Here is a 23,833-nt window from a genome sequence, read left to right on the forward strand (position 1 = left end):
CTTCAGATGTAATTCTTACAGGTGTCAACCTGGGCCAGGAAGAGGAACAGCTGGCTACACTCTGGGCATTAAGCAGCAGCCTGAAGCAAAACCTCCTTCACATCAGTGTGCGTGGATAGGCGTGAAGGTGTTTATGGAAAGCCTTACACAAAATATAATCAGTCTCTCTCTCTCTCTCTCTCTCTCTCTCTCTCCCTTTCTCTCTCCTGTTGCACCCCAGAGAATCCTGAGACTGTTTCTGTTTGGAAAATCTTTTGTCCAACTCCTAGTTTGAGCCAGAGTTTAAACCTACCTCTTCATTTCTGCTCTTCCAGTCTACCTCTGATAAACTGTTCTTCCTTTCAAATGAGGTGTTTGTCTATCATACTATGTCACTGTCAGAGACCTGAAACATAACCATACCCTTTTACCAGTTGGTGGATAGCCTGGCCTTCATTCTTCATTTCTTTAATCACGTTAAAGTTTTCCCTACTATGATACATTTCACAAGACTTTCAGGGAATGCTAAGAAACTTTCTCTGCAGAGATAAAAATAATGACACGAGTCATTTCCTTTTTGTTGCTCTTTGAATTCCCATATAAAGCTGTCTGCCGAGTATACCTTGCCTGGTCTAGCAAGCATGCTTGCTTAACATGGTTTAATGCTGGTGGCATTAGTCACTGTTAATTGCTCAAGAGCTGAGATCAGGTAGGCAACCACTGAGTTCATATGCAAAAAAAAAAAGATGACTGTAGTCATGTGAGGAAATATAAGGCTCTATGGCTAATGAATGACAAAAGTTTTTTTCAAAAGAATTGAGAGTATTGCATAGTAACATACACTGATCCAGAGCTCTGAAAATGCCAGAGGGCAGAAGTTTGGTGTTCTTAATTGTTTTACTTTACCCTACAACTGGTTTTTGTTTTTCCAGGTATGAGTTTCTTTTTTTAAAATCTTTTAATAGAATCTGTCCTACTCCAAATTCTCTGCTTTTTTGATTTTTAAATAGAATTTGTGGTTTGAATTAAACCCCACTTTTCGGAAATTGACCTTATCTAAAAAAGGTTTTTCTACAGATTTTTCCCTACACTGGCATTCACTTAGACAGAAAAGAGAAAAGGAGGCACACGGATATTTTGGAGGTAAGTACCTCTTTTAGGATAACCCTCTCTCTTTGCTGGGGGGCTTTGGCTAGGGGTGCACTCTCTGGAGGAAGCAAAACTCTGGAAGTAAGTTTCCAGAACTCAGGGCATTAGACAATTATGCTTTAACCTACATCCAGGGCATCTGACCTTCCAATTTTGTACTTTGCCAACTGCAAGGCAAAACTGCTAAAATCTGCTGAGTTGTCATGACAGACAGGGCCATATGGAAAGTGCTGGAAAAATTTCTTCTTAGACTATAATTGCCTTGATGGGCAGAAACTCCATCTTCTATTCAGCTGTGGAGTGTGCATGGCCCACAGAGCTTGAGGAAGTGTTCAGGGTTTCTCGTCCAAGGCTTCAAAGCAAAATTAAAATGGGGCATTGAGAACACTCTACTTGCCTGGAGGAGCCGATTACATTTTATTTCATTTTATGTATACGCTCATGTTCCTTAATCCCTGAATACATAATGTGTACACAGGTTGATGATATAAACAAAACAAAACCGAGAAACGGTGATGTGGTTGACTTGTGGTCATGCAGGTGAAGTTGCCTAGGAGGCGTTGCTCCCGTCTAATTGAGCATCTGGGCGCCCTAGAGAGTGTCTGAGCGTGGAAGTCAGCAAGACTCTGTAGCATCACGGTTTAGGGTCAAAGTCTGGAACTAAACAGCCCAGGTTTGGATTCTGCTCCACAATTTCTTAACATCCCTGTGTTGCAGCTTTCCCATCTGTAAAACCACTACAATAATTGTACCTAACTCACCAAATTGTGATGAGAATTAAATAAATTAATACAGACACATTTAAAAGTGCTTCAGATGGCGTCTCACACATAGTAAACACTTTGTAACTCATATTGTAATTATTATGATTTAAAATTTTTATTATCATTAGGAATCCAGGGCACTTCCCTGGTGGCACAGTGGTTGAGAGTCCACCTGCCGATGCAGGGGACACGGGTTCGTGCCCCGGTCCGGGAAGATCCCACATGCCACGGAGAGGCTGGGTCCGTGAGCCATGGCCGCTGAGCCTGCGCGTCCGGGGCCTGTGCTCCGCAACGGGAGAGGCCGCAACAGTGAGAGGCCCACCTACAGAAAAAAAAAAAAAAAAAATCCACGATTTTGTGCCATTGCACACGGTTCTCCATAATCAAAACAGTTGATTGCAAATTTAGCAAATCCTCTCTCTCTCTCCTTCTTTTTCTTTCGTTCCCTTCCTCTCTCCCCCTCTCTGTTTCCTTTTCTCTTTTACTCTCTTCATCTAGCGCTCTGGCTTTATATCCACATTGTGATACTTGATATTGCCAGCCTTCCCTATGTCCTGTTTTTAATGGCAGTGATGTGGGCAGAAGGGAGTTGTCCTGGGGAGAATGGCAGGGCTGTGCCGTCCACATCCCAAGGATGAGAAGGCGATGCTTCAGTTGCTAGGGGCCCCCACTCCATGCCTCCTCCCACGCCCATGCAGAGGAAGGAACATTTTTCTGTGTGAGGGTTGCCTTCATGTTGGAAGGGGATGGTTGATGGTGTTATTTTTGTTCCCCACAAATGTGAATGTTTAAAATAGTGCTTTATTCAATCGGCATAAGTGACACATAGACTATGTATAGTGGTGGAATTGGGCCTGGCAGACGATGAGGGCCAGATCTCACCAAACCAAGAGTCGTGGTTCTCCATGGATAGCAGCCAAGGGATCTGCTCTGGGGATGGCCAGTACAGAACCCCCATTTGGGTTGCCTGGCAAATTCATTTACACAACTACTGAACTGTTTGAAATGGAAGGATCTCAGAGCCAGTGAACTGGGATTTGGGCTTCGTTGCCACGGGGCATGCCAGTGGGTCACATTTCCTCTCTGAACCTCCCTCCAAGCCGCACTGTACTCAGGAAGGGTAAGCGTATTCGTTGTTCTTCTGTGCCTTTTGACTTGGTGCCCTGCAGGTCTGGAATTCAGCCAGTGTAACTGACCCGTGAGGCTGCAGCCCAGGCTATATTTAAGTGGAGGTTTATTGTCTTGCCACGGTTTTAGAAGTTTAAGGAACTTGCTTGAGGTGGTAGGGATTTGAAGTCGTGTCACTTTTAACCCATGTGCTCCTTTTTAGTGACTATAATTAAAAGTTTATTTGAAGTGTTAAGTTCTAAGTCTTTAAAAATTGCCCCTGTACACTTCGAGTGCACAGTAAAGATTCTAGAAGGGTTTCTTCCTATTTTTAAACAAACAGATTACGTTTCGTAAAGTAGGACTTTGGGGAAGGAAGGACAGAGTGTTTTATTCCTGTGAAAAGTTTTATTACCAGAACTTGATTGATTTGAGATGAAAGAGAAAGGAAATGCATAGATTTTGAGACAAACTTAAAGCTACCATATGTTCAAGGGAGATTTTGAAGTCTTTCAGAGCTGTCCTTAATTGATTTGAAATGCAATGCTGAATTTGGGTTTTATTTAAGAACAAGGGGGAAAAAAACATCTAATCAGACTTGGGAGTGAAAGATGACAGTCAGTAAAGAACAATTTCATACTTGCTAGACATCCCTGTAATAGATTACATAGGACATTTGGTTGATTTCAGTTAGAACCCACATGCCTCCTCCACCCCCAACACTCTCTCTTCATCTTAGAGCCTCTTCTCTCTACCCTCAAGTGTGGTTTCCGTATGACTAGGGAATAGACACTAAAAATATTTCTGGAATGACGTGACCCACTCTTACCCCATCCAGGAAAGGAACAAGGCTTCACAAGAAACAGCACATGCTTTCCTTTCATTTCTGGGAGTCCCGGGGTCGGCCTACAGATGCTGCTCCTTCCGTGGCCGATGGCATTCAGACTCCTAGCTGCCGATGGTGCCAGGCAAACAACTGGACAGAACAGCTCAGCTACGGGAAGCTGGCCACGGTCTCGGCCGGAGCCGCAGCCCCCTGGCCACAGACCACCTCTGCCGCCCCATCCAGGAGCCTTCCTTCCTCCCTCAGCCTCGCCCGGGCCCCGCAACAGGGGCTGAAGAACCGGAAGCTGGTGGCAGCCGCGGCAGTGGTGCCTATAGCCTTGGGGCCAATCCAGGCACGTGGGACCCTGCTTCGGGCTACTCTGCAGCCCCTCCAGGGCCAGGGAGGGGCCCGGGACCGCCCCGGTGCTCCCCATTGTCTTCTCCTGTCACTGAAACCTAGGCGAGGGCTCAGAATGGAAGGCGCCCCTCCTGAGCTGAATCTGCAGGCCAGACCGAAGGAGGTCAGGGAGGGGGTGAGCGGAGCTCAAGATCGCCAGGAGCTCAAGCAGCAGCTGCGGCCACTTCTCAAGCCATCGGCCTCCTCGCAGCGAGAAGAGAAATATGTGGAGATGCGCACTTCAGCTGGAGTGCAGAGGGACAGTCCCCGGACCATGAGACTTACTCTGGAGCAGCGCCCGGGGGATCAGAGGGGCTCTAGCAGCCCCAAGGAGAAAGCCCAAGACGAAGCCGGCAGCCAAGAGTGTGAGGCTCCAGCCCCCCAGAAGAATCCTGCCTCCCTGGAAGCCTCCGGACCCCAGTTCTCCGGCACTGATGAGGGCAGCAGCCTCTCGTCTCCCTCCTCCGCCCTGGTGGACAAAGCAGAGGAAGGTGGCCTTTCCAAGACGGGTGATACCACCACATCCACGGGGGCTCTGGCCACCTCGTCCTCACTGTTAGACTTTGAGAGTGACAGTGGTGAGAACGCAGTGAGCTGCCAGCCCAAGGGAGGAGAAGAAGGGGAAAAACCAGGAGGAGGAGAGAGAACCGAGTGCAGAGACATGATTGCCAAGTCTCAGGGCAGCAGGGACCCCCCCCAGAATCAGGAGGCTCACTACATCACCACCCACGAGATCCAGCTGAGCGAGGTAGAGCAGGACACGGATTTCGACGTGGGCCTGGCCTCCCGCTGGGATTTCGAGGACAACAACGTGATCTACTCATTCGTGGACTATGCTTCCTTTGGTGGCAGCGACGAGACCCCAGAGGACGTCACCACGCCGAGCGAAGAGGACGATGACAACAGCTGCTACCTCAGCACCGCTCCCAGCACCGACGCCACCCGGACACCCAGCCCCACCGACAGTGACCCCGCCCGCCCCAGCGCGGGCAGCAGCGGTGGCGACACCAGCAGCACGGAAGTGGGCAGCGGCCCCTCGGACAGCAACCCCACTCCCCCAGCCACGGGGCCTGGCACTGCCACCCCGTGTGAGCCCTTGCTGCAGCCGCTGGAGGCAGCCTCAGCCGTCGCAAGCAGCTGCGGGAGTGCAGCAGGCCAGATCCTCCTATCAATCAAACAGACTTCCCGGGCTATAAATGAGCCTAGCAACGTGTGTGCAAAGCAAAACATTATTTACGCTGCCAAGCATGAAGGCGACATGAGCCTCCGCGTCTCTACAGCTGCTGAACACAATTCAAGTTCACTGAAGCAAGACCCGGCTGCAGCCGTGGCTCAGGACCATGCGAAGAAATTCATCGCCGTCCCTGCTCGCCTGCAAACGCGGTGCGGGGCCGTCCGGGCGAAGGAGCTGGTGGACTCCTCCAGCGGGGCCTCCAGTGCCGTGAGCGAGCTGGACGACGCCGACAAAGAGGTGCGTAACCTGACCTCCCGGGCCTTCCGGAGCCTCGCTTACCCCTACTTTGAGGCTCTGAACATCAGTTCCCGGGAGTCCTCGTCGCTCTCCGAAGTCGGCTTTGGGCGCTGGTCGGCCTTCCTGGACTTGAAATGCGCAGGCGTTGGAGCCAGGGTGGAACAGAGTCTCCTCAGGAGCAGCGCTGCCTCTATGGCTGCGGGTCTGAGGAAGGGCAGTGGGGCCAGGACGACCGCAGACCAGCTCTACATCCAGTCCAAGAAGTCCCAGACCAAGGCCTTGGAGTTCGTGGTCAGCAAAGTCGAGGGGGAGATCAAACACGTGGAGACACCTCTGTGTTTCCAGAAGCAGGTCCAGTCGGGCTCCCACGTGGTCACCCTTCTCGAGCCTCTGAATTTACGCAGTGAGAGCAAAGCCAGCTCCGCCGCGGGGCCCTGCAGGGCCACCAAAGGCCCCAGCAAGGGCCCCGGGTCAGTGTACACGGATGATGGCTCGGAGACCTCTGAGGGCAGCAGGCTTGCCTCCCGAGCTGACGGCCCCCAGAAGAAGTCCAAGTTTGCTTCCAGTCTGCTCAAAAACGTCATCTCCAAGAAGATGCAGCGGGAACATGAGTTCAAAATGGAGAGGGGAGAAGTCAGTGACACATCCCACCATAACCTCTCCAGCACCTCCAAGGAGACGGAGGGCCCTCCCCCCGGGGGTGAGAAGCAGCGGGAGAAGGGCCTGCAGAGGCAGAGTTCTCGCCACTCGGAGGCCGGCTCTGAGTACACGGTGGTCAGCGTGTCTGATGCAGGTGGGGAGGGGTCCGTAGCTGGGTCTAAATCCCCAGTTTTCAAAGCCAGTGCCCCTCGGGAGAGCCATGCAGGCTCCGGCCGGAATTTCGCCGATGGACCCCCGGTAGAAGTGTGTGAAATCAAAAAGAGTGCGTCAGAGACTGTCAAGAGCATCTTCCTCCGCAGTCAGAACAGTGCATTCCGGTCATGGAAGGAGAAGGAGGCGGACAAGCGGGAAGAAAAGGCCCCCATCGGGAAGCTGAAACTCCCCAAAGGGGGCGACTGGAGGGCTGATCTCGGGGAGATCTCTGCCAGTAAGTCCACCATCATGTCTCGCCTCTTTGTCCCCAACATCCAGCAGACACCCAAGGACAAGCAGCCGGGCAAGCAGGCCACCAAGCACCCCGCTGCCCAGGCCACCTCCACAGCAGTGGTCAGGCCCAAGGCTCCCGAGATCAAGATCCGGCTGGGAAGCGTGCAGCAGCCGGGCTCGGACTTCAACATCGCCAAGTTGCTCACACCCAAACTGGCCAGTGGCGGCGCCTCGAACCTCTTCAAGACCACTGAGGACAACAGCAGGGCACAGCAGAAACTCTTCCGGGGGGACAACCTGGAAAAAGTGCCCCAGTTCCAGGTGAGAGATGTCAGGGACAAGTCCAAGGCCCAAGGCCCCCTCCACCAGGTAAGAGATGTCCGGAAACTCATCAAAGCGTCAGGGGACAGCAGTGACAAGGGCAGCGTTACCCCAGAGCAGGGGCTGACCGGGCCCAAACCCAGGCCGCTGGCTCCTGCAGCTGGTGGCTCGGAATCCCTGTCCCCCATGGTGATTACATGCCAGGCTGTGGTGAACCAGAGGGAAGACGGCACAGACCGAGAGCCCAGGGAGAACGTGGGCATGGAGGGCAGCAGCAGGGCCTTGAATTCCTCCTCGCCGGAAGGGACAGTCTTGGTTCACAGGGCATCTGGCAGGCTGCCCGTGGCCACCATCGCTCCCAATAAGCCTGAGCAGGGCTCGTACCTGCCCGTGCTCAAGATCGTCTCCAAGCCTCAGAAGACCCCAGAGAAGGCCAAGGAGGAGGAGGTCAAGGAGGAAGGAAGAGGCCCCAAGACATCTCGCAATGCTCTGGAGAAGCTGACGGCGGCTGTGAGGTCCATGGAAGAGCTGTACAGCTTCAACAGGAACGAGTGGAAGCGGAAAAGCGACCCCTTGCCCCTGATGACCGACAGCCACGTCCTGTCGCTCATCGCCAGTGAGGAGAGAGAAGGGGCCGGGGGTGCTGAGCGGGACCCCGACAAGTTGGCCAAACGGGTGGGTGGGGCGGAAGAGCGGGGCGCCGGGCACAAAGGCGCAGGTGTGGTCCTGCGAGGGGGCCCCATAGAGCGTCTGCAGCGGAGGAACTCCAACCCGAGCGCCGAGAGTGTGTCCGCCCGCGCGGCCGCCTTTGAGAACCTGGCCAGGGAGAGGCCCCGGTCCCTCTATATCCCCCCGGTGCACAAGGATGTGGACAGAACCCAGCCCCTGCCCCCGCTCCCCAGCCACCGGAACGTGCTCACAGTGAGCGCCAGCAGCACCCAGAAAACTGGGGGTGTCGCTGGCAAGTTCCCACAAGGCCCCGCTGCAGAGAGCCCTTCGGCGGCAAAGGGCATCAAATCGCAGGGACTCCGGTCTCTCAAGATCTCTCCGGCCACTCGGGCATCTCTCGAAGAGGTGACCAACAGGAAGAATGGCAGCCATCTGGAAAAGAGCCACAGCGACTGCGAGAATTACCTGACCATCCCCGTTAAAGGGAGCTCTGCAGCTGGGGAGCTTCCAGGCAGGCCTGGGGCGGGGAGGGAGGCCCCTCCCTCCTCAGCCACCACTCTCTGCAGCTTGCCCCCGCTGAGTGCCCGCAGTCAGGTCCCCAGTAGCCCCAAAGGCTCTCAGGTCAGCGGAACCAGCCGGCCAGCTTGGCGCACCAAGCCTGACGACCCCCGGGGCACGGTAGCTGCCCCCGCAGAGCCACAGAGCCCCGAGCATCCCCCCACCACGATCTACCACCAGCAGCTGCTGCCCTTCACCCTCCAGGGGGCCCAGCCCCAGGTCCTCTGCTTCTCCCCACCAGGCATGCCTGCCCCGGCACCTGTGGGCCCAGCTCCGGTCCCCACAGACCCCTTCCAGCAGCCGCAGCCTCCGCAGACCCAGCGCAAGATGCTCCTGGATGTGACAACCGGCCAGTACTATCTGGTGGACACACCAGTACAGCCCATGACCCGGAGACTGTTTGACCCCGAGACGGGGCAGTATGTGGACGTGCCCATGACCTCCCAGCAGCAGGCTGTGGCTCCCATGTCCCTCCCCGGGCCTCCCTTGGCCCTGAGTCCGGGGGCCTACGGCCCCGCCTACATGATCTACCCCGGGTTTCTGCCCACGGTGCTGCCCGCCAATGCCCTGCAGCCCACGCCAGTTGCTCACACTCCAAGGGGCGCCGAGCTCTCCCCCGTGGCAGCAGAGCCCCCCAGCAAAGAGGCAGCTGCATCTTTCACCGAGGCCCCTTACTTCATGTCCTCCGGTCAGTCTCCCACCTCCTCCTCTGCCCCAGCGGCCACATCCCAGCTGGTGGGGGCCAAGGGCTTTGCCCAGCTGCATGGCAAGCCTGTCATCAGCATCACTTCGCAGCCCCTGGGGCCGCGGATCATCGCCCCCCCCTCCTTTGACGGCACCACCATGAGCTTCGTGGTGGAACACAGATGATGGGCGGCCACCAGAAAGCAGAAGGGCGCAGCTGCTGGTGAGTGGACATCACTTCGATAATCACGTTTAAGGGATTAACAGCAGTCCTATTTCTTTGTGTTTGAAGGGGCAGACTTACAGCAGCGGAGGCTGTCTCTAGAAATGGGCATTTCGGAAGAACAGAGCAAAAACTGCATCCGTATTATTAAGGAGCTAATTTTCTTGCCCACTCCTCAGTCCCACAGCTGGCCTTTCCCCTTTGACCTTTTCAAATTGCCTGAGTGTTTTTCCCACAGTGAGTGGGAGGGAGGTGAACCCTGGATCTCTCAGGTTAGCCTTGGGTGAAGACTGGCAGGGGGAAGCAATAAAAACCCGGTCTGGATTTTGTGGAGTGAGCGAGCTCCACTCTATTCTTAGCAACCCCAGTGACAGGCACGAAAATCCTTGGGGACACCGTTACTCTGGTTACTCCTCAGAGTAAAGAGAGTCAAAGACTGACATTTTCTTGTTAGGAGGTTTTCTAAAATCTACAGAAAGGCTTCTCTCCCTCCACCACATCTTCCTCTTGGAGTTTCTTATACAAAAAGGCTGTATTTTTAAGCTCTTGTTTTTGTTTTCAGACCATCAGAATACTTTTTCTTAGGTGAGTCCAGTCTTTAAGGTATTTTACATACACACACACACACACACACACTCGGCTTGACCTCCAGGGGAGGAGGAGATTCTGGGCCTGCAGTGACTCCTGAAATGGAGCTGCTGTGTTTGATCCAGTTCGTTCAGACTGAATCCACTAGGCTCTGCTGCTGATTCCTACAAGGCACTCATTTTCCTATCTGCATTCTCTCCCTTCAGAAAAGAATCAACTCCCCCTTGCCCCCACTAAAGGAAATCAGATGAAGCAGACGTAGATCCTGACACCCAAGTTAATTCAGATTCACTGACAGGAATCCTGGCTGTAACTACAGTCCATGGAACTTGATAGGAAAGGTGAGCTCGGGTTTTCCGAACCAGGACACTTCAGGTCAAAAACATAAGACAGGGGCAACCTTCAGATACAGCACAAAGCTGCCAGCCCTGTGGGGAGAAATTTGCCCTCTCATTCTCCTGTCCTCTTCACATGAGGAAGGGTTGACATCATAAATGCTTTCTAAGGAGGTTCACTCCTTGGTAAGATCACACTGAACCTTTATTTTTAGGAGAGGAGCCCTTTCTATGCTTGTATGAAAGAAATAAGCCATTCCTCTCTCTTCTGTGCTTAAAAGAAACAGGAACATGGTTTCTTTCTTCAAGGAAAGAGCCTTAAATTAGGAAGTAGGATCATTAGATCAGAGTCCCAGCGTCTTCTCACCGGCTGTGTGTTCTTAGACATGCGAACTCTCTAGCACACATGACGCTCATGTGTCAGTAATCTCTACTCCTCAGAATGTATCTGAATGCCAGATGATACAATAGTGTATTGAAAAATATAAAACCTTTCCGAATTAAGGGATGGTTACTATGCATTACATTTCTTGGACTGCAAGAAATGTCATGCATAGTAACATTTCTTAGGCCACTGTTCAAAAATCCTTGGCTCTTTCTGCAAGAATTCAGGTGAAAGCACAAGCCTCATTTTACTTGCAATCTAGAAACAGATGATTTCCTTTCCAGGAATTTGCAACGGGCCCTATGTAATGACCACAAATACAGAGGGGAGGGAAGATTAAATATAAATAATGTACCTATCGTTCGGTGTAGAAAATAAAGAAATATGCATGTGGAAGAGGGGCAGATTTAGAGAATTCATTTTGTAGAAGGAAAAGAGTAGCCTCTAGATAAAAGCATTGTCATCTTCTGGACAGGTGGGATGTTTACCTACGGCTCTCTGGGAGCAGCTAATCCTGCCAGGCCTTCGTGTGGGCTGTGCAGGTGCAGAGCAAGGGGAAGGGAGGACAGGGCCCAGAGGAGGGAGGAACCGGGCACACGCTCGAATCGTGTCCCTGTAGCAGCTGCCTTTGGCCTTTCTCCTGTCTGATGAGCCTGGAGAGATTAGGCCTGGAGTTGTTTCCATCAGACACAAATACAAATCAGAGTTTTCTGTATGGGAGATTTGAACAGTGATTTCTTTGAAAGCTTTCCCTTCTTTAACCTTTATTTTAGTCCACAGTCCTAAAGATAGAAAGCAAAAGACTAGTCAGGAGCTAGTTATTAGCTTTTTGTGTACAGGCAAAAATCTAATTACCCAAATTCAGATAATAATTGAAATTATTATAAAAATCCTTCAAAACTCACCATCCTGAAAGTTCTATGCCACTTTCCAAAGAAAAGTCAGATACATAAAAAAGAAGTGTATAGTTCTTTTCCTTGTGTGAAAAAAATTTAAACACGGTTCAGATATATCAAAAATTACATTGTACACCCCCATCCATCAGTTGCTGTTCATACGGATGGTCAGTGTGAGAAGGCTTGGAAGCTGTTTTCAGTTTGAGATTTCCTTTGAAAACCAGACTTACTCCAGAGTTTTTCCTTGCGGTAGGGTAGGGTTTTATGTGCCCCTTTTAACTAGAAGTCACATAAATGGTTTGATCCAAGCACGGCATTTCACAGAGAAGAAAACTGGGGCTTAGAAAGAAATGGTTTTGCTGAGGTCCCCAGAGAGTGAGAGAGCCAGGATGGGCCTGGCTCCCAGCTCCTGGACCACGCCATGCGCTGTTTGTTTGTTGGTAGGAGGCATGAAAAGCAAGAAGGAGGACAGAGAAGTGCAGTGGATCTGCTCTGCCTCTCCAGACATTTGTGAAATGAATATTTGAACAAAAAGCACTAATTCCATCATTCATTCAACAAACGTGAATTACATGTTTACACTCCGCCAGGCACAGTGTACTCTGCAGTGAGGCTATAAAGCCACACGTGACCTGGTACCGTCCCACAGTCCAGGAGCCAGCTGGAGGACACAGACCGTACATGCAGAACTGCAAAACCAGTGTTCAAGTCCTGTCTTAACCTTTAAGATTCCTTCCAGCTCAAATAATAAGTATTTCATCATCTATTTTTAGCTGCACGTTGTAACAGGGAGCCTTTCTTTCTCCCCTGTGTAGATTTGAGCATAGCCAGCTGCTGCTACTCTCGGATTATTCTGTTATGAATTTTCCTCTAGTTTTGCTTTCATAGGTAGGGTCTTCCCTACTTCTCTTCCTCTTGTGGTGAAAATTGCAGTGCTCCTCAAACTTTGCCAGGTCACAACCCATCTCAGAAGATAAGTAGTAATATTACGTATTTTGTTTGTATTTAGTAATGACATCACACATTGTGATAAATGGACCAGGCTGTTCCCAGCCGGTGGCGCAGTGGCCGGAAAGTCACAACAGGAACCCATTGATAACACACCAGTGTGCTGAGCACAACAGTTCAAAACTTCACAACTCTCTCCGTTTTTGTTAGGCCTTTTCTGTTTTAGGCCTTTGTTATTTGTTCATTTTAGTTTTGAAAGTTCCTTCTCCACAGGACCTTTGATGCCTTTTCTGATGAGAGTTTTTTGTTTTCTGTCAGTCGAGACATGTAGCTGTATTTTTCCTTCCCTAACATATTCACTTTCATGCTTTCTCCTGCCCAGCCACTTAGATACCATATTTTTGTTTTAAAATTTGAGACTTGATACTAAATACCGTTTACAAGGGCATAAAGATAAATGTGTAAGAATAACAACAGAAAACTTTAATTTGCACCATGCCTGCTACCCAGTAGGTATTACAATTATTTTGTTTCCTTTGAATGTCTATTCTTTTTTCTGTAAAACGTTACCCATTTGTTTCTTCATTTCTGAGTGTGCTTTATGTTGTTCCTGCATCGTTGGTCTTTCTTTTCTTCTCACCCCCTCAGAGTCATTTCTACCCCCTGAGTTAAGTGACCCTTCTTAAGTCACAGTGTCCCTCTGGGGCAGAGTTGGGACTCAAAACCTAAATCATCCCAGACCAGAGTCTATTTTCCATTTGCTTCTTTCTTCCTGCTTCCCAGTCCCCTTCTCTTTTTCTCCCCAGGGCCACTCTTCTTTCTGGTCCTCCATCTTGGGGTCGGGCCCACAGTTTACTTCCCTTCTTTTCTTCCCTTGCCTTTTATTTGAGAATTTACTTTCTGTTCTTTGCTATTTTTTTTTTAATTCCTTATTGTGGTTTCTCCTTTCCCATTCACTTGAAGTTGATTTAGTTTAAAGCCCCACTTTGCTTTTTTCCTTCTCCTCCCTTTTCTGTTTGGAGTCTGTTGTCACCACAGACTGGACAGCTTCAAGGGCAGGCTTGAAGCTGCGGCTCCTTCACCTGCGTTCTCTGCAGCCTTGTGCACGAGGCCAGGTGATGGACGAGGCTGCTGGCTGCAGGCTGCAAGCTCGACATTTCATTTCCAGCTCATCCCATGATTACGTTCTTGAGTCAATTCATTTATATCTATATTTTTCCTAATTTGATTGTGGCTTCCTCTCCTGATTATTATATATAGCTGCTGTTTTATTTTATTATCTTCCTCGTGTCTTTTTTTTGCCATTTCTTTTCTCCCTTTCTCTTTTCTTGGATGGTAGCTTTCCCCATTCTTATTATTTTGTGCCTTTCTCTACAATTTTATTGCCTTATATTTTCTTCTCAACTCTCTACAAAATTAATAAAAAAATGAAAAGTAATGTGTATTAATCATTTATTATCTACTAAGATTTAACATGGTGCTACTTGATTCTTTAAACGAGTGGGTACTATTCTTATCCCTATTTAACAAATGAAAAAATAACTTGTCCCAGATTAAGAGATCAGCTGAAATCCAGGCCCTTCAAGCTTGGGGGCCCATGCTCTTATTGATGACCCCTAGTTTGCCCACTTTCTCCCTCTCTGCTCTCCCCGTCTCAGTTCCTTGTTGTGAATTGTCCTTCTTCCCTTATTTGGGAAAAAAGAGGGAGGGAATAAGGTAAGAATTTGACCCTGAACCTGGCGATGTCTAGCGTATACTAAGCCTCCGTATGTGTTTTTCTTTTGATTAAAGTTTAGCTCTCCTATGTCCCAAAGAGAAACAGTTCCAGCACTTCTAGGGGCTGTGGCTCCCAGTGTGTGTGTGGTCCGTAATAATTTTGTGTGTATGTGGGGATGGGCGAGTGTGGTCTGTCACCTGAGCGTGGGATCCCACTGGATACTGATGGGCTCATGACTTTCAGTCTAAGAGAAACAGTGTGGCTTTGACTAAAACCCAGGTATCTGCACCATGAAGTCAGGCAGCCCTGGCGCAAAATCTTCCTCCTCTGGACAAGTGACTTGCCCTCTCTGGACCTCAGTTTCCTCAACTGTAAAATGGGGATACCTCTCAGGAACGTCGTGAAGATTGAATGGTAAAATCACTGCAAAGGATGTGGCACAAAGTCCATGGCATGTAGTAAGAGTTCTATCTCCCTTGGAGACTAGAAGCTCGTCAATGCCTCAGAAGCCCCTCATCTCTCAGGGCCCTCCACCAAGGCAGAAAGTCAGCCTTTATTCCTGTAGACTCTCAGGACAGCACCAGAGACCCGTACCCAGGATTGCTTGATATTTCCCCAAACCAGAGGTCATGCCCACAGCTCTGCAGTCCCCTTTGGGCTGCCTGATCCCCTGGGTCAGGCCAGTTGGCTGTGGTCGGGGTCCTCTAGTATGCCCCACGGCTTTCCAGCATGTTACACAACTCTGGGCATAGTTGGCCAGCTGCATGTGGTGATTTTCCTCTCAGTCTGGGCACAGACCTCTGTGGAGCAAAGGAAAATCTGACCCAACATCCCTGCTGAACTCTGTCATGTGTTCCGGTCCTAAAATCATGGGAAGTCATCCAGGCCAAACTGCCCGGTGACACAGTGCAGTCACTCCTCTCCCTTTACTGACTTCTTTGTGACCCTCTGCTAGGTTGAACCGGCAATTTTTATTATTTCATCCTTAATAGGAATTGGAGCATTTTATTACTTTCAAAGTTTAAAACAAAATTCCTCGAAAGTTAATATAAGCGGAAGCAGTATCCTGCAAAAGAATGAAAAGGCCATATCTGGACTGTGGATCCCCAAAAATGACCCCAGCAGCTGGTAGAAACAGATTTCTCCTCCATTCCTCAGACTGCTCTCCCCATCCTGTACTGTTTTCTCTCTCTCACTGTTTCTCTCTCTCTCTCTCTGTCCCCCTTCTGCTCAGAGAGTCCTTGCAAACCTTGCTTCACGATGGAATTCAGCTTGAGTTGTCACTAGATCCTTGCATACACATTAAAACTTTTCTTCTTAGTCTATTTTCTTCTCCTCCCCCTTGTAATTATATATTTTTTTCCTGTTGCTACTCCGTGTGTCCTAAGGTAAAAAAAACTTTTAAACTTCTTTAGCAAATGAGAAGTCTCCAAACCCACAACTGTCCCTTTCCTCTTGAAAGTCATTTCTCGGTATAAAACACAAAAGAGTAAAATCAACAAACTTGAAATATATACACATGAGCTATTCTCTAAACCCATAATTATTCTTATAGACTTCTTTTTCCTTAAGTATATACTTAACACAGGTCAGTTTCTAGAGGGCAGGATTAAAATATCCTTTGCCACAGTACTCTGCATATAATTGATTAGATAGCTGTTATTTGATACTTCTTAGAAGTTACTTTTCACATGATAGAGTCTTCTAATCCCTAACAAATACTACCTGTAGGCCACTCTATTTCTGTCTTCATAATATTACGTTCAAATATCAACTCCCAAAGGTTAATTTAAAAATGTTCTTTAGGCAAAGTTCTAATAGATATATAGAGAGAAAGAGATTAACAGAAAGAAAGGGCTAATTTTCAGTAAGCTTTTGAACATGTCAATGCTTGTCTTAGAATGGATTTAACTAAGTTATAGGCTCTAACCAGTATATCTCATTTTAAACAAAATGCGCAATATGAATTTCTACATAATTTAAGTAGTGACCATTCACTTTAGAGTATAAAGTTTATTCATTTAACTAGATTAATAACTCATGGTAAATTTCAAATGTTTCAATTTAGTTTAAATATCATTTTTGTATATTTTAGGAACATATCGGTTATACTATTTTATCTCTGTTATGGATGGTTTCAGTAAAACTAAATATTTAACTCTAAAATCATTTTTGAATGGTTGACTGTATTTAATTCAAGTTTCAAAGAGAGGGTTCCACGAGGCAATTTCTTAAAGTCAGTAGGATGTGTCTAGTAGGTTCAGAAACACACTCACCAAACACATTTTAAAATGTGAACTTCATCATTATTCACACTGAAATTAGCCAAATAATTAAATAAAATGTATTTTGTCATTTTTCTTCCTTCTTTAAGAGCGAGATTTACTAACAATCTTTTCCTTGATTATGTTTGTTTATAGGAGTAAGACAGAAGGATGGACGAATCTTCTTGAATCAGAAGGCTGCATTGTAACAGCACTAAGAATTTATCTGGAAACCTTCCTCTACATATGTTATTCTTAGTTTTTGCTTCTATAAACCAAGTGTGTAAGTTCCTATATTTTCTGAATAACCCTGTTAAGACAGCTTGTGTTATTTTAGTTTTACAAAGCTGATTGAATGGTTGCACTTTTCCTGTATACTTTAATACAGAATATAAGCTTTCCCTTCATCTTTCCCTCCTGCATTTGTGACTAGGCAAACAATCTCTCACATGTTCTCATAGTTCAGTCAAAACACACAACAGAGTAGGATTGGTTCTGTTGTAAACCGAATGAGCAAATCAGTAATTTGCATCACAAATCTCCCTGCAGAATCTTGGAATATATCAGGGCTGGCTGGCAGAGTTGTAGCACTTGTTTGGATTTAAGTATGATGGGTCTGCATTTTGCATCATGCCTAGTCATTCTCTTGGTTATGTTTTACATGTTCTTTTATTGGGTTTAGCACGATTTCAAATGTGATTGTGAAAAGGTGGTTGTAACTTTTGTGCCTTGTTTTAACTTTCCCATTGGTACAATGCTATGACACTATTTGTTGCCGTAAAATAGAATGGCTTGAAAGACTAGAGAGCCAGTGGTTGCATTTAAAGTTAAGTTCTTAGTTTCAGAAAGGTATAAAATATCTACTTCCCTCAGAATCCAACCTCTGCTATGAGTGTATAGGATTATTTTTCTTCTTCAATGATCCCTCCTTAGTTGCACACTCCTGTCTCTCACAGATTATTTGGAGTCTGAAGAGTGACCTGTTTGGGGCAGTGGAGTAGAAAGTAAACACTGATTTGGTGGCTCCGATTATCTCCAGCCCTAGCCATACCCATAGCAGTGACCTAGGTTTATATCATTTGCTCTTTATGGTTTTTAGAGATGTCGAGAATCTAAATCACAGAATCTTTCCTTGACATTCAGTACTGCCTCAGTTGTCGCCCAGTTCTGAAGGTTATTTTAATGAGTGTTCATGGTGAGTTTTGAAGAGTTGATTGAACAGATAAATATTTAGCTCATCATAATAACGAGTCAATATATATTCAACAAATGTTACGTTGGAATATTTCTTTACTTTTTAAAACAATAACTTGAAGGTTCTCCCAGACTTTTTTTTTTTAAAGGAATCTCCTCTTATTTACTTATTTGTTCAAAGATAAAGCATTCTGGTAATTTTTTTAAAGCCTTATTTTGATTTTAATGATCATCAGTATTGGTTTCTGCTTAAAACAGCTTCTGGAAACCACAGAATTTTATACTACTCATAACTGAAGGTGTGAGTAGAAAAACTAAGAGACTGATTTTTGTATGATTTGTGTAATCTCATTACTTTGTATTTATGCTTTCCATCTCAGTTGGACTCTTTAAAAAAAAAAAAAACCTCAATTTCACATGCAGGAACTTCCTTAAAGGGACCTTACTCTGAAAAGAAGTTCTGTTGGGTAAAAGGAAAGGTTTGAGGCAGGAATAGTCAGCTCTGGTCACAATTCAATCAGTCATTGGGCTGATGAGCTATGACATGAAGCGATAGCCTCTCTGAGACATGGAACATGAAATATGAAACAGTCTCTGTGTTTGGAAAAGATGCCCTTGTGCCATATTGGGGAAAGCGTTATTCCTTTGTCATAGAGGTCTTCTCACCCAAGTACATCAACAGATTCACCCCAGAGCTTGCTTGATTTTTCACCACTGGGAAACTTCTCTTACAGCATCAGCCCTTCCTCATTTTCAGTAGAGATGTGCTGGGTAAGAGGTCACTTAATATTGAAATAAGAAAGTAGACTCAATCAAAGATCTTAAGCTTAGAATACTTAAAGCAGCACCGTGAAATCTCACGTATTTGAACACATCTTGTGAAACTCAGATAGGATTTGGCAGGTAGAAGCAGAATTGATAAAACTGTTTTAGAATGACATGTATATATAATATCATGTATATATAATATCATGTAATATCATGTATATATAATATATACACGATAAGTATATATTATATGTGCATGGCTTTTAGGAAAACCCAGTGCTCGTGTCAAGTAGTCAACGGATTGCCAGGTCTTCAAAATGAGAGACATCTCCTTTCCTAGAACATGTGGTAGAGTTCTTACCTACCAAGGGTCTGGGAAGCCCATAAGCTATTTATCACTATTTATCATGATTTATCACCAGCAGATCTGAGCCTTAAATTCTCACATTGAGGTAAACTAGGACAGAAACTTGGAAAGAAAGGAGAACTTTTCATTTGTCGGTTCTATCAGAGAGGCCGTGTCCTCTGAGAAGCTGCTGTGGATGTAGTAAATGTCCAAGTGGTTAAAATGTGACTTTACAATAGTATTCTATGAACGCCATATCATCTACTGTTAATTTTATGGCTTTCCATTTCATCAAGCCATAAGAAAGCAAATCAAACCTGCCGGGCCATTTACCACCTCGAGTGATAGCGAGGAACATTTTTAAAAACATGAGGTAAATCTAAATCCTCATTTTCATTGTTTTATTATTTCTTGAGTTTGAATTGATATTTGAATAAAACAGTTGTGCCCTTCCTTTTTCAACCCAAGTTAAGTAGGAAAAACCAAGAGTCTATGAAGCCTTCCGACCCATAAAACTATTACCCTACCAGTGTCCTTTTAGCTGCTGAACTACTCTTTTAGGGCTCATGTACACAAAACCATTACTAAAGCATGTAGCATTTCCTATACAGTGCCTGGAGCTTGAATCTAATTAGCATTGCAGAGTCTGGCTTTCGCCGTTTCCTCTCAGGGTTACATGTGTGACTCAGTTTTCCAGATGAATCACAGGGCATTGTGTGTAGAAATCTTGATCCATTTCCTATTTTTCCCTGTTGGTTAAATGGTAAGGTTGAAATATGCCCCATTTGAATTGTTTTTGGAAAACTGAACAAATTTGTAACCCGTACGAAAATCTAAGTCAACAGAATGTATTTTTCTTAAAAAGCACTCACTGAAATTGCCCTCAGGATGAAATGAAGCCCAGATATGCAGTTCGTGACTTAACATATCGGTTCTCTGTATGTCTGCCTGTGTCTCCGTATGTCTGTATGTGTATGGCTCTCTGGATATCATTGAGTAAGTAAGCTAAAACAAATGACACTTTGACATCTTTATGATAAATCTTAAATGTTAACACACATTTCAAATCCATCCTTATATCACTAGAAAATATCTAGCGATATAAGTTTCTTAATTTCAGATTTAACTTCATCATTCTAGCCTCTTAAAGAGATTTAATGCATTTTAATTATTTTCATATTTCATAGAAACGGAAGTCAGTGTTTGCTGCAAACTGAATGCTCATGCTACCTGAAATAATACTTTGGAGTGCAGGACAGTGTTGATTCTTAAGTAGATTGACTATAATCTCATGATAAGTATATATTATATGTGCATGAAAAAACACATTCAGTAATAGTCTCTGTTTAAAAGCTATCACGGTATACATTTTCCAATGTGGTGCTTGAGGAGTTTCATTCTACAGTTTACAAGGTGTAGGTTTGCACCCCAAATTCTCAGGGTATGCTGTTTTACCCAAATACTTGAAAGAAAAAGGTGCCCTGTATTTTATCAGTACTGTTGAGGGGAAAAATTATGTGTAGGTTTGTTTTACAAAACTACTTATAAAAATCAACTTCACAAATTGTGTTAGACTTTTACATAATTCCTAAGGAAGTATACATATAGATATGATACATATTTTCAAGAGACTGTTTCTATGTTTTTAACTAACTTCTGGGTCCTAAGTAGACCTCACAGGTGCATAAAATCATTAATAAAGCATGTAGCATTTGCTAAATCGTACCTTGAGCTTGAATCTAATTGGAATTGCAGACTCTGGTCCTTGGGGGGAAAAAAAAGTGTCCGTCTGTGTCACATGTCATTACAAGGCCCAGGGGAGGATTCTGAAAATTGGACTCATTTGTATGCCCCTTGTCTCAGAAGAGAACTAAATGTTCACAGTAGCATTTGTAAGCTGTTAACATTCTTGTTTTATGTTGCAGCTAGAGCATATTATTAGTTATTTTCCTATTTGATTCATAATGGTGCAGAATAAAACATACACACACACACAACACGTCGAATTTGATTTCTTTTTTAAAGTTTCCTACTTGCTTTTTATAAGCTGGTATTAATGGCAAAAAGTGCTATCCAGGGCTCCCTGAAATTACTTATCATCCCTGTATCTTTTTCTAGCAGGTGGTCCTTTCTTTTTCTCCCCCTTTGAAGATGTAGGTTTCTATATTTACATTGAAGTCATCTTATTGTACAGTAAAGACAGTGATGGTTGAAGAGAATGTGAAGACTGAGGAAGTTAGGTCCCAAACAGAGGAGAGTAAATTGTGTGGTAAATGGAGAAAGACATTGGATAACGCTGAATTATACCCCTGACTATGAAAAAAGCCAGTGGGAAATGGAAAGAACATGAACATTTAAACTGCTCTCAAGATAGAAATCTTGGTGGAAGAGTTCCTACTTGAGGTCTGATGTGATTCAATTATGGAATGCAGTGAGCATGGCCACTGTGACTGTGAATCCAGCCCAAAAGCTCTGAGAATTACTTTGTCAGTGGATTGCATGTGGAGAAAACTACTTAGACAAGGACTCTGTGAGACTGACTAGCTTACTTACCTTTAATTGCCAGCATTTGTGATTGTGCGATCTTGTGTAATGGTCTTTTATTTTGACTCTTTTTGAAAAAAAAAAAAAGTGTTGTTGTTGTTGTTTTTCCAGTAAAAGTAAATGCAAAGAAAACATGCATTCTTTCTCTTTATTTTAACTCAGAAAAAAGCTTTGGACATTTTCATTTTCTTCTGTCTTCTAACTTAAATCCTTCCTTTAACTAAAATACTCTATTATAATGTTTCACATCCAGGTTGTATTAGTTTCTCTTGCTGTGGGAACCACAAACTTAGTGGCTTAAGACAACACAAATTTATTATTTTACAGTTCTGGAGGTCAGAGTCTGGTATGGTCTCTCCCTGTACCCGGAGTATTTCACCTGATCAACCGAAGGTATCTAACTGCTTACATTTTTAAGTAGCATTGTGAGGGGCACCTACCAAGTTGAGAGATGCTCCATTGACACCAAAGAGCAACCCAGACGAGTGTCCCTGAGGGTCCACACTGAGGCCCAGCAGAGTAATTGTGGTCTGGCCCCTTCAAAACCTAAATATCTGAAGCACACATTTGGAGACCCACTGCACAGGATCAGTACTGTAAAATGTCAAGCACTAGTTGAAGTCACTAGAAACCTTAAGATTGAAGCCCCCAAGAGACTTGAAACCACATTCCACAAGAACATACAGATCCAGAATCCCTTACATATGTCCAGGGTGTGGGGGTTGTAGGGCAAGAAATTAAGTTGAGGGCTGTTCTAGGCCTTGTATTTTCCTGACTCACCTCTGGCTTCCAGCTCTTGTTTCCAGTGCATTCTCAAATTCCATTCTTCCATTTTGCCTCAAGTGTGCATTCCTTTACTCTGCATTGCATTGCCCCAGCAGGCTTCATTGCAGGACACCCATCCCGTCCTGAGTATTCCAGACTTGAGACTGTATATGTGTGTCAGGGTTTTGCCGAAGGCTTAGGGTACATGGGATGGAGATTAGCAGGTGCTTCACCCGAAGCAGCCAGCTGCATTAGCAAACACCTTAAACCTGAGCACTGGCATTCCTGTTCTTATACAGTCCCCTGCCATCTCTGGCACTAGGTAATTTTGCTGGTTGTTGAGTTCATTTGTGCTTTAGCCATCCTGCCAATGGCTAGAACCCTCTCCCTCTCTTCATCGTCTGCTTCCTCTGCTCCTTAGCTTGCTGGCTCAGAATCCTCTAATTTCCTATTATTTCTTTTCTTTTCTTTTTTTTTGTTTGTTTGTTTTTTGCGGTACGCAGGCCCGTTGTGGAGCACAGGCTCCGGACGCACAGGCTCAGCGGCCATGGCTCACGGGCCCAGCCGCTCCGAGTCATGTGGGATCCTCCCGGACCGGGGCACGAACCTGCGTCCCCTGCATCGGCAGGCGGACTCTCAACCACTGCGCCACCAGGGAAGCCCCCTATTATTTCTTATATAGAGCAATTTAACCACCTAACAAAGCCCTGCTAAAGCAGATCCACGGCACTATGTCCAGAACCATTGCTCTAGTTATGTAGCTGAGTAACAATCCACCCCAAAACTTAATGGCTTAAAAAACACAAAAATCATTTGTTTAACTTGTGAGTCTGCAAATTGGGCAGAGCTCGGCATGGAAGTTTTGGCTCTGCTTCAGAAGGCAGCGTGACTTCCAGGGACAATCTACTCACATGACTAGAGAGCTGATGATAGCTATCAGCTGAGAGTTCAGTTGGAGCCAGCCAAGGGCCTCAGTTCCTCTTCAGCTGGGCCTCTCCTTGGGCTGCTTGGGCTTCCTCAGAACATGGTGGCTGGGTTCCAACCATGAGTATCCAAGAGACAGGAGCAGATGCTGCCCACTTCTCACGGCCTAGTTCAGGAAGTGACACAGCATCATTTTTAGCATCCTCTGTTTGACAAACAATCACAGAACCCAGATTCAGTGGGCAGGAACACAGTCCCAGCTCTCAGTGGAAAGTGTCAAATAATTTGGAAACTTGTTTTAACCCCCATCCTCATTAAGGGGTGTTTGTAAACAGATACTTTTTTATAAAGGAGTTTTAAAGTTAGTTCTTAGATTAGTGTAGTCTCGGTCAAAGATTTTAGAAAGAATCTAGAATGAGAATGGTCTATACAAGATTTGTTGGGCATGCTTTTTGTGTGTGTTAGGAGTCTGCTGGAATCTCAGAGGGCAGAATTTCACTGCTGTATTTCCAGCATGGAGGGAATCAATGTTGTTGAGGAATGAATGAATGCCTGCTATATGCCAGGTGCTCTGATTCATGAAGAGGTTCGGATTTCAGGAAGCCTTTAAACATGGTGAGAATGCCTGATACGCTGATGAAGCTCTCCAGTGTAAGCCTTGTCAAATGCACAGAGATTGAAAGAGGAAACTGGCCAGCGGCCACAAAGAGGAGATCCATGCCAGCGACCCAGCATGGGACAGGCAGGGAGCAAAGAGGGCTAGGTGTGAAGAGAACCAGAAAACCAGCGCAATAGCAAGAGACTGAAAAAGAAAAAGCTGTTTAGTTGTGTAGGGAGCAGGGAGCTGCTGAAGGGCAATAAGGGGCAGAGTGTATGGAGAAGTAGTGTGGACTCAACCCTTTGGCAGCAAGTTTATCCAACAGAAG

General features: G+C 46.0%; 1 protein-coding gene across 3 annotated transcripts; it reads left to right on the top strand.

The window, feature by feature from the left end:
* The first annotated feature begins 694 nt into the window (after window positions 1-694).
* C4H4orf54 (chromosome 4 C4orf54 homolog) lies at window positions 695-21,350 on the top strand. 3 transcript variants are annotated; one of them, XR_010943179.1, is made up of 4 exons: window positions 695-1,122; window positions 3,838-9,233; window positions 16,523-16,649; window positions 20,793-21,350. XR_010943179.1 is itself a non-coding variant. In XM_067736888.1 (3 exons), the coding sequence occupies exon 2, from the start codon at window positions 3,869-3,871 to the stop codon at window positions 9,194-9,196; it is 5,328 nt and encodes a 1,775-aa protein (XP_067592989.1). In that variant the 5' UTR covers window positions 695-1,122; window positions 3,838-3,868; the 3' UTR covers window positions 9,197-9,233; window positions 16,523-21,350. The 3 variants fall into 3 exon arrangements, 1 of the variants encoding a protein (XP_067592989.1); XR_010943180.1 differs by having other exon boundaries at window positions 16,523-16,645; XM_067736888.1 differs by having other exon boundaries at window positions 16,523-21,350.
* Window positions 21,351-23,833: the final 2,483 nt, after the last annotated feature.

Source organism: Pseudorca crassidens, chromosome 4, assembly GCF_039906515.1.
Source record: "Pseudorca crassidens isolate mPseCra1 chromosome 4, mPseCra1.hap1, whole genome shotgun sequence".
Classification (NCBI taxonomy): Eukaryota; Metazoa; Chordata; class Mammalia; order Artiodactyla; family Delphinidae; genus Pseudorca; species Pseudorca crassidens.

Excerpts from the sequence above, each read along its gene's own strand:
- C4H4orf54 (XM_067736888.1), top strand. The coding sequence starts at position 3,869 with ATGCTTTCCTTTCATTTCTGGGAGTCCCGGGGTCGGCCTACAGATGCT.